At 30.6% G+C, this 10,827-nt stretch overlaps 1 protein-coding gene across 1 annotated transcript; it reads right to left on the bottom strand.

Moving 5' to 3' along the window:
• Positions 1 to 1,502: 1,502 nt before the first annotated feature.
• On the bottom strand, positions 1,503 to 10,186 carry LOC139869339 (S-adenosyl-L-methionine:benzoic acid/salicylic acid carboxyl methyltransferase 2-like). The gene is made up of 4 exons (XM_071857649.1): positions 10,112 to 10,186; positions 2,818 to 3,225; positions 2,466 to 2,720; positions 1,503 to 1,862 (listed from the first exon to the last, which is right to left on the bottom strand). The coding sequence occupies exons 1-4, from the start codon at positions 10,184 to 10,186 to the stop codon at positions 1,503 to 1,505; spliced, it is 1,098 nt and encodes a 365-aa protein (XP_071713750.1).
• Between the last annotated feature and the right edge of the window lie 641 nt (positions 10,187 to 10,827).

Genomic DNA, 10,827 nt, shown 5'->3' with positions numbered 1-10,827 from the left:
TAATTAATGTAATTTTTTATTAATGAAATTTAGTATTGCATTTGTTTTTGTATTTTTAATATATAATTAAACTAAATAATATAATTAAAAGTGTTAAAAACAATTAAATAATGATTTAACACTGAAATTTAACACTGAATGATGTTCTATGTTTTGACTTCAGTGTTAAATCCAGTGTTAAATTTAACACTAAGATTTAACACTGAACGACTCCTAGTGCTCTATGTAATTTGGTGATGGAGTGGTCAATGTTGTAATAGGTGATTATGATTCGACTGTACCACATAATAAAAATGTTTGCCTTCTAAAAAAGGATCTAATTATATTTAGTCAGCTAATAAAATCATTTTGATTAATATTACTCATTAGTCTGGGTATATTATTAGTAATGTTTGTTTATCTAAGCCCAAAAAAATCATCATGATGTTAAGAGGACGTACGTTAGAAACCAAGTTTGCAAAAAAAAAAAAAAAAATTTAAAAAAAAAAAAAAAATAATAATAATAATAAAATGAAGAATTCACATTGCAATAAGAAGTCAGGCCTGAAATTTCATGTAGTTAAAGGAATTATTGAATTTTTTCCTTAAATATTTATTTGTGTGATTATATTTCTATATTTCTATTGTGTTTTTGTTTCCATAGTATATAGTTCTGTAAATCATTATATTGCCTCATTCCCAACCATTGCATGTCCAAAATACGAGAAGAAAGAAAGGTTTAAAAAAAAAGTTCTCAATATTTAAGTGAATCTTTAAACAATTATTATTATTATTATTATTATTATTATTATTATTATTATTATTATTATTATTATTATTATTATTATTATTATTATTATTATTATTATTATTATTATTATTATATTATTATATTATTATTATTATTTTTATTTATTTTTTTTTTTTTTTTGTAACACATGAAAATGATTACAATCATATTGGAAAAAATAAAATATCATGATGAGTGAATAGTTAAACAAATTTTTTTTTTTTTTTTTTTTTTTTTTGTAAGACTTGAAAATGGTTACAATCATATTGGAAAAATAAAATATCATTATGATCCTACTGGTTACTAACATAAAAATTCTTTTCTATTAATAATGAAAATAAACATAGACTAATATCAATAAAAATGATAAGTGTCGAGAAATGTATAAAGACATCGTTTAGGTGATGTATGAAATTCTATTTCGAACTTTATCGCTTCATATTGTGAACTTTTCATTTTATAATAAAATTGGCTTGAGAATGAGTTGTTTAGTATAACTACGTTACAAACTCTCAATATGTGATTGTTTTCTATAAGCATTAATCGACTTGCTTAGGAAATTAGAAAGCCCAAGACTGGCCATGTTAACAAGTAGGCGGTGCTATCTTCTCAGTATAAAGATTGTTCCATTCCATTATATCGTCTATTGTGCTAAAACATCATACAACAATTTCCGAAAGTTTCACACATTCTTATTATTGAAATAAAGCGACACAAAAATCATAAAATTTCACTATTTTCGAGTCAGCGAGACAGTGACATTGACAAGCTTAACATGCTCTTCAGACATACTATGCTTGATAATTTTTGTGTACCTCTCAAAGACCTCTTCAATAACGGACTCACCAAAATGACTCTTGATCAAAGGTTCCGCCACAGCTCTCATACATTTCCCCATATTGTATCCTTCTGCATCTTTTTTGGTTATATTTAAATGGTGATTTGTGGAAGCAGCAGCCCAATTCACTTCAGAAACGTTGAGGCGATCGATCGTAAATGACCCTTCTTTTTGAACCTCATTACTAATTTCTTTAGCGCATGGAGTGTATTGCGGAATATTGAAGGAATCCATTTTCTCTTCTTCTATAAGTCCCTATTTTAAAATGTTTTGGACCAAGTTTAGTAATCATATAATTTAGTAACTCAAACTCACTTATACATTACTCGTACTCTTATTTTTCTTTTTTAGTATCGATGTTCCTGTTACATAGAGAAATAAGTATTTTTACCAAGACGTATGTGGTATGATTGAGTTATTTCATTACCGTTTTTGAACATTTTCACTTGTCATCCCAATATTTGGTGCTAGTGATGTTTGAATCTATGAATATCTATCAGAATGTCATCAATAATATGAGTCATCTTATAATGATTTCACATGTATATTGATTAAAGATATATTATATTTTTTATGAATAAAAGACTTGTTATTTAGACGTGTTAGAGACCTGTTTTCTAAACAAGTTAAACACATGTTATATTGATGGAAAAGGATATTTAGACATATAATGATACATGGTGGAATTATATATAAATGTTGGGTGATTTTTAAAATTAATATTAGATGAATTATTTGTATTTGTATTTTTTCCTCAAATTTTCATGTATACAATATATTACTTCTTTCTTCAAAGACATTAATTTCTCATGATCATTACTATAGTTAAACAAATAGAGAAAACTAATAATGTTATACCTCAATAACCATATCATTTAGAGCATTGGCCAAAAGGTCCCAAACGTAACAACATTCTTTGCTACAAGGATCATCACTTCGTCTTCCTAATGTCGTCAAAACCATACGTCCCCCGCTCACCAACTCCTCGGCACGATACTCGAGAAATTTAAAAAAATCTCTTTGAAATTGCTCGTTGTATGCTCTTATCACACTTGGAGGGCTTGTTTTCGACATGTATATGTTCTTTTTGTTTGTCGTAACCATTTCAGGTACCTATTTAGTAAACATGCATTATCATTGTTAAATTTTACACCATGATATGATATTATTTCTCAACCACTAGTTAAAATATTAATGAACTTAAACTAACCATGGAGAGCCACATGAGACTATAAGAAGAATGGATAAAATGAATACTTTTTGGGAGAAAAAGCCTTGTGTAGAACGATCCAGGTACACCAGAAAAATAACAAGGTGGTAACGATGAGTTGGGTCTTGTTAGATTGTTTCGAAACTCAGATACCAACTGAAAAATGTTGTTGAAATCATTTTGTGGAAGATCATTCAAGTATATTTGAATTTCAGGGGACTCTTCTCGGCCTAATTTGAGTCTGATATAATTGATTGAATTCACCAGCTCTGAAGCAACGAATAAAGTGTTTGGTCCAGATGAGCATCCAAGATCAGCCATAATTAGGGTTTTTGGAAAGTTCATTGCACAATATAGATTTGTTAAAGCATCTTCGATTATCGGTTTCGTCATTGATATCACCCTTTTCTGTCATAAATCAATCGTAAATGAGGATTATCGCTCAATTGACTTGGTCCTCATATAAAGCATGGATTATAAGAACAACAATATAACTTTCATTTAATAGAAATAACAATAACAATAACAACTTGTTAAATGATTTATCTGATGTGAATAAAGAGGTCATGAATAGCATTTAATATAATACAGAGATACCTAAAAAGGTAATATAATATAAATTACTTAATTTCCTAAAAATATCATTTCTATAACCAATTAAATTAAATAGATGTTAAGTTCTATTTTCAATGAAAAAAATTTAATGAGGTCTATTTTACGATAATTTATAGTTGTATCTCATCAAATTTGATGATATTAACCACGTAGACTTGCCTGAGTGACCATCGAGTTGTCCAATGAAGCACATCATCCGAATTTAATTTCTGACTTTGTCAAATTGTTCACAAAAGAGAGTATGACTAGAGGGTGCGCATAATGCACAATTCACCCGGTACAAGGTCTCATGTTCGAAGGGCTTGATTACCTAAGGTTTTACCTTATATGGGGGAGTCAATGTGCTCGTTCATAGGAGGATTTTCCTCGCTTACAAAAAAAAAAAAAAAAAAAAAACCTTATAACATGAAAAATAAAAACGCTCGAAGAATACCATTCTTCACAATGAATGTTATTAAGAATAACATTTATCGATGAATGTTATTTTTGAGCGTTTTCAGGTCAAAATAATAATATTTATTACAATGTGGCTTTTTTTTAATGTTCATATTTTTATCTAATCTTAATGTTTATAAAAAAAAATTTTAAACGAAAAAAAATTTACTATGGTTTTCTCTCTACATGGTCACTCCCCCCCGCGAAAAAAAATCGGGAAAAAAACTTTCAAAAATAGAATTTAAAAAAAAAATATTTTTAAACAAATTCACGTCAGCACAGACTCACTGCCACGTCTGCGTAGACTGACATGTGACTCAGTCTGTGCTACACAGACTGACATGTGGCTCATTCTGTGCCACACAGACTGACACGTGTCAGTCTATGCTGAAGTGTTTTATTTTAAAAAAATTAAAAAAAAAATTTGTTTTCTGAATTTTTTTCTTTTTAATTTTTTTCAAAGAATGTGTATATGATAGGTGAATCGTGAATGTGCATTAATACGTGAGTTCTATAAGTTCTCTCCCACCTAAGTTCTCCATACACCCCCCTCTCTCCATATATATATATATATATATATATATATATATATATATATATATATATATATATATATATATATATATATATATATACACGAACTTTAGTACTGATAATTGAATTTCACAGAAAAATTTAATTAAATGGACTTGTTTTATTCAAAGTCCATATAATTTAATCTTAAATCTTTTAGAGATTAATTATATGATAAAGAGTGATGTGAACAAACCAAATTAATTATTAATATTTATTAAGTAACAAAAATTAAATAAGATTTTCGTGTGACAAATGTTAGAGTGTTTTCAATGGTGTAGTTCCTCCATTTTCTTAGTTCTCAGTGCCACATCAGCGTCACATCAGCATTTTCTTTTCAGGACTAAACCTAGGACTAAACAATCCCTGACACTCCTTCCTTCCATTTTTTTTTATTTTTTTCGAAAATCAATCAATTAATTATATATATATATATATATATATATATATATATATATATATATATATATATATATATATATATTACAAATTATAAATATTTATAACATAAAACTAACATTTCATTGAAAAATAAAAAAATTACAATAATTTAAATTTAAAACATTACGACGATAATTAAAATGAGACATAAATTAAAATAAAATTCTTGAAAACCAAACAAACTACTAGTCGTCGTCCAAATGTGTCATTTCCTTTGCATATCGTTTCTTAATTCTCGCTCGAGCCTTCCTCAACCCCTCGTATTCGTCAGGAGGTAAGTCACGTGACACCAGTTTGTAAAGAAGCTTCAAACCTTTAAACATTGTTCGCATTTCGCTATCTTCACATAGCTTTTCATAGTCGGGTACGGATTGGCGTGGAGTTTCAGGAACTTCGTCCTCGTCCGACTCGTCACGTATAGCCTTAGATAATAAGGTGTTTGTTTTTGAGTTTGTGATTGGTTCGGGTAGTGTGTATATTGTTGAGTTTGTGGTTGGTTCGGGTAGTGTGGATATTGTTGAGTTTGTGATTGGTTAGAGTAGTGTGTATATTGTTGAGTTTGTGGTAGGTTCGGGTTGTGAACATTTGTAAACATACTCGTAAACGGATTAAGATTTGCAAATTGAGAAAAATCGGTTGTTTGTTGCGTAGAATCAATTAAAGATTGAAACATATCTTGCTCGATCGATCCTCGTTCTTGAACTTGAGGGCGTTGTTTCGATTTGCCTCTATTTGGGGTTTTTTTGGAACTTATTTTTGTGTTAAAGAATTTGATTGTATGATGAAAGTGAATGTATATTTGAGAATTGATATGTATAAAATAAAATGTGTAAAATGAAATGTATATGAGTTTATATAGAGTGTCAAAAAAGAAAAAAAAAGAAAAAAAGTTAAAATCATGCTCCACATGATCGTTGCATTTGAACTTTTTTTCTTCCAACGGTCGTTTTTTGACCGTTCATCCGTCCTCAATTATGACCAAAAAATGCGAAAACATGGACGATCATTTGGGCGGTTTGCTAGGCGGACCCCTGGGCAGCGCGCTGCCATAGACGCCTCGGTGAGCGATCGGCTGGGCCGCCCCCAAGACGGTACATATGAGAGTCCTCTTATAACAGCTCAAGCAAAGGGAATTAATTGTACTTTTTCCGTTTGTGGTCATTATTGACAAACACAAAAAGGAAAGAAATTAGCCTCCTGACCGGTCATCATAATAAAAAAGAAGCCGATGGGTATGCATCATCCTTTATGTCGTTATAAAGAAGCCGATTGGTTCTACAATTCAGTACAAGAGTTTCGAGTGGATATGTAGAAGATCGAAGAGATGTAACTTTGCTTGGCACATATGGCTGACGGATCCCGGTTCGTGCTATTCTGCAACTGCTCGAATGGGGGTGGGCTAGTGTCATGTCTTGAACTCTGGTCGGGTCTTACAATTGTAGATATATAGTTCGATAGATCTATAGTTCGGTTGTTTTAGCTTTTATCTCATTGGTCTTAGCATATAGCTCTCTGTGTTTCTGAATGTATTTATATATTTCACGGTGCTCGAGTCTGTATCTTTCTTCTTCTAGTAATAAAAGATGCCTGCTTTTCAAAAAAAAAAAAAAAAACACAGTTTACACCCTTATTCTTGAATCTAGAGAATTAATATTATTAGGGAATTGATATATCCACTTTCATTTTTACTTCTTCCACCGTCAACACCCATATTATTATATTTTGCCAACGACTGGAACCATGCAATTTGAATAATGTACTCCGTATTTGTGATCACAGCAAATATGAGTGGGCCATGGGAATTGAAATATGTTTTGTTGGAATTTAGAAGCTCTTAATTTAAAAGTTTCAAAATTTAAAATTAAATAATGTGTGGGTCGAGTCTTGTATATAAGGATTAATTTTCATATTAATAATCCAATATTCCATTTTTGAATGTTCCAAATTAATAGTTCACTTCCATAAATATAAACTAATAAAAAGCTTATGTTCAATTATGCCCTTAATGTATGTGGATAGGATTAAAAGAGAAAGAAAATGTAAGGTAAAATTGGAAAGTAAACAGTAAAGTACTTTTATAACATTTCCTTAAACTGTGTGATTTTTGTCTGTGAACTATTAATATGAGACGGATGGAGTAATAGTTATTCTTTTTCACTATTTTTGAAGATGTGTTGAAGTGGGGCCACTCTTTGTAAAGAAATAAGTTACGATTGAGAGTGGTCTAACAAAACACTTTCTTTCGCCGTTTTCTTATAATCTGATTGTAACTTTTAACTTCGACGTTTTCTTGAATTATGTTTTCTATCTTAATTTACATATAACAGAATCTACTTGTGTGTGAATAAATTTACTATTCAAAAGTTGTTGATACCTATTTGTGATTTTGATGAGAATCAAAGGATCCGTTGGAAGACAAACGCTCTTCGCAACAATAAATTAAAACACAAACGTGATTTAATTATGAAAATACTCGCGCACGAGTATAGCAAGAATGCAATAGCAATTCTTAATCAAATAATAATAATATTATTAAAAACAAAGAGAGGTAGGTGATCCCCTGTACGTACATATGCATCTATATATAAAGATAATAAACTAACTTACCCTCCAAGACTTTCCTACTTGTACTCTAACACTTAATAGGAAACGTATTATTTAATTAAAGAAAACAAGATAATCTAATAATTAAAGAATATAAGTCTATCTATGACTCTTATATTCCAATCAACTAATACGGACCAAATAATAAGGAAATAAAATCTCTCATGCCAACCACCTTTGATCCTTTCAATCCGGTTCCATATCAGTCTTCCCCACCCAAAAAGAACTCGCCCTCGAGTTCCAACTTGAATATGACGATATGCCCGGGTCAAAGACAAACCAATTAATGACAAATTCATTGTTGCCATTCCAAATAAATTTGAGCATGCCCGGGTCAAAGACAAACCAGTCAATGACAAACTCATCGGTGTCATTCCAAATAAATTTGATAATTTTACGACAACCTTTTATGAATTTCTTATGCTCTAAACTCCTTTGACCATTCTCCCCTTCTTTAAAAGAACTCGTCCTCGAGTTCTCGTTCAAATCATGTGATATACCTGATGTAAACTCAAACAAATCAATTACCGCAACTAGATCTTCAATTGTGAACCTCTTTTCATGGAACTGATTGTCCCCAAAGTCTTTGTATGCCACCATGTTGTACTCAACCTCCTTGACTTCATCCTGAGCTATCATATTTAATTCATCAACTATATTGTCAACTGAAGTTAGTTGTAGTGGTGACAACTCATTTTCACTGACAACTCGTGATTCATGTAATTGTTCCTCCTCATTAAGAATCGAGTTTAAATCTTCATCTTGTGTTATTGGAGTCGAAACATCCGCATTCAATAATTGTTCAACTTTTAGTTCTTCTTCCGAAACTCCTGGAAGCACATCATTTGAAGATGATTCGTCTTCATCATCTAAATCGTACAATGGTGATGATACTTCCGGCTCATAAGGGAGCTCATAAGGGATGTGATCTTCGTTGTAAATATCTTGAAATTCATAGTTTGAGTATGAATAATCATCACATAAGCGACGATGATGATGTGTTGGTCGTCGGATTCGTCGGGGCGGTTGTTGGTAGAGTTGTGGTTGATAGTATGGATGATAGTAGGGCAGTGGTGGATAGTATGGTTGATGGTAGGGTTGTGTCTCATAGTAAACAGGGCATTGGTGGTATTGAGGTACACCATATTGGTAGTCTTGTTGTGATTCGACCCAAGCATCATAAGTAGCACTTCGGATTTCTTCTTCAAGCCATCGTTGTTTTGCACGTTCATTGGATTTGTTAACTATATCTAACGTGTCCTTGAGTCTTTTTAGGGCGGTAGCGAGATCGCGACTTTGATTACCTTTATCGGCCATTGAACAAGAAAAGAAAAAAAAAATCTTTTTTTATGAACAGTAATGTGAACAGTGATTTCTGCGCGTTTTCTGACGATGAATAGTTAGCGTGAACAGTGTTCCGGCGATGAACAGTAACGATATATATACTTTTTTTTTTTTTTTTTTTTTTTTTTTTTTTTTGAGATAGAATATCAAAACTCAAACGTGGGAGAGACCCAAGTAATCGAATTAAGATATGTGAGATAAACTATCAAAATCCAAACGTGGGAGAAACCAAACTAATTGGAATTATGATAAATTGGATCGATTGCTCTGAATACCAATTGATGAAAATCAAAGGATCCGTTGGAAGACAAACGCTCTTCGCAACAATAAATTAAAACACAAACGTGATTTAATTATGAAAATACTCGCGCACGAGTATAGCAAGAATGCAATAGCAATTCTTAATCAAATAATAATAATATTATTAAAAACAAAGAGAGGTAGGTGATCCCCTGTACGTACATATGCATCTATATATAAAGATAATAAACTAACTTACCCTCCAAGACTTTCCTACTTGTACTCTAACACTTAATAGGAAACGTATTATTTAATTAAAGAAAACAAGATAATCTAATAATTAAAGAATATAAGTCTATCTATGACTCTTATATTCCAATCAACTAATACGGACCAAATAATAAGGAAATAAAATCTCTCATGCCAACCACCTTTGATCCTTTCAATCCGGTTCCATATCAGATTTTCTTTTGAATACTTAGACTAATAATAATATATGTGGAACGATTGATTATATAGTTATCACAAGCACTCATAATTTTTATATATAAATATATTTAATATTTATATTGACAGCAAATAAAATCTAAAACCATAAAAAACATGTCAAATTATACATTATGGGTGTGTTTGGATGAAACTGGCTAGAGCTGAAGCTTATAGCTGGAGCTGGAGTTTATGAGCTAGAGCTGGAGATGGAGCTTATGATAGTTGGAGCTTATTTTCCAGTTCATAAGCTCTACTTTTTTTTTATAAGCTACTAGAAGTAGTTTATCTTTTAATGAATATTCACATACGAAATGTGTACATGTAAACAAAAATTATAAGATTTTAAAAATAACATTGATGTTTTCTAAGACTATATGTTTTTTATTTTAATATTCATCAAAAAATTTACTTGTGATTAAATCTATTTATATTTGAATAGCTTTATAATTCAAAAGTTTTTGAAACCTTTTTGTTGTTTTATTTTAAATATAAATAAAAATATATTTGACTACAATATATCATTCGGAAGGATTAATGAAGTATATATATGAACCTGAAGAAGAGAATTGTTGGAGTAGCTATAATCTCCATTACCACCGTTCATATGAAGCACTTGACTCACGTCCATCTCTTTTTCTCTGTCACTAAACCTTCACCCGGCCAAATGGAAGTCGATATAAATAGCTGTGTAGGAAACTTCAAGTTGTATCACTATTTATATATGATGATGAGATCAATGGATGTTAATGTATGTTACTCATTATTTGTCTCTTGTACTTTACTATTATAATAAAAAAACGTTTTTCACATTAAAACCATCTCTCTCACTTTACTTCTAACTAAATTGTGTGACACACAACACATTAGAAAGAAAAAACAATTTTATATTAGTCAACAACAACACATGCATTAGAAAGAAAAAACAATTTATATTAGTCAGTAACAACACAAACTTGGTCCTTAAGTTAATAATAAAAATATGTTTGTCATTTTCGTCATTATAAATCTATCACTAAATACTAATGAAGAGTATACTAAAATTGATCACTATAGTGATGATCTATCAATATTGTATAGTAATCAAAATTCAGTGACGAATTTTTTTAAGACCATTTGTTACGTTGATGGATTTTAGCGGTGACGTGGAGTGAAATTTTCAGTTTTTAAAAGTGAGGGAAAAATCTGCAAATGATGTGGCAATGTTAAATTTGATGGGTGCGTTATGATTAGGGATGTCAATGAATACCTTAAACAGTGGATATCTACCCA

This window comes from Rutidosis leptorrhynchoides, chromosome 9 (assembly GCF_046630445.1).
Source record: "Rutidosis leptorrhynchoides isolate AG116_Rl617_1_P2 chromosome 9, CSIRO_AGI_Rlap_v1, whole genome shotgun sequence".
NCBI lineage: Eukaryota > Viridiplantae > Streptophyta > Magnoliopsida > Asterales > Asteraceae > Rutidosis > Rutidosis leptorrhynchoides.
The sequence above is the reverse complement of the archived record's forward strand: the minus strand, read 5'-3'. Positions and strand labels throughout refer to the sequence as shown.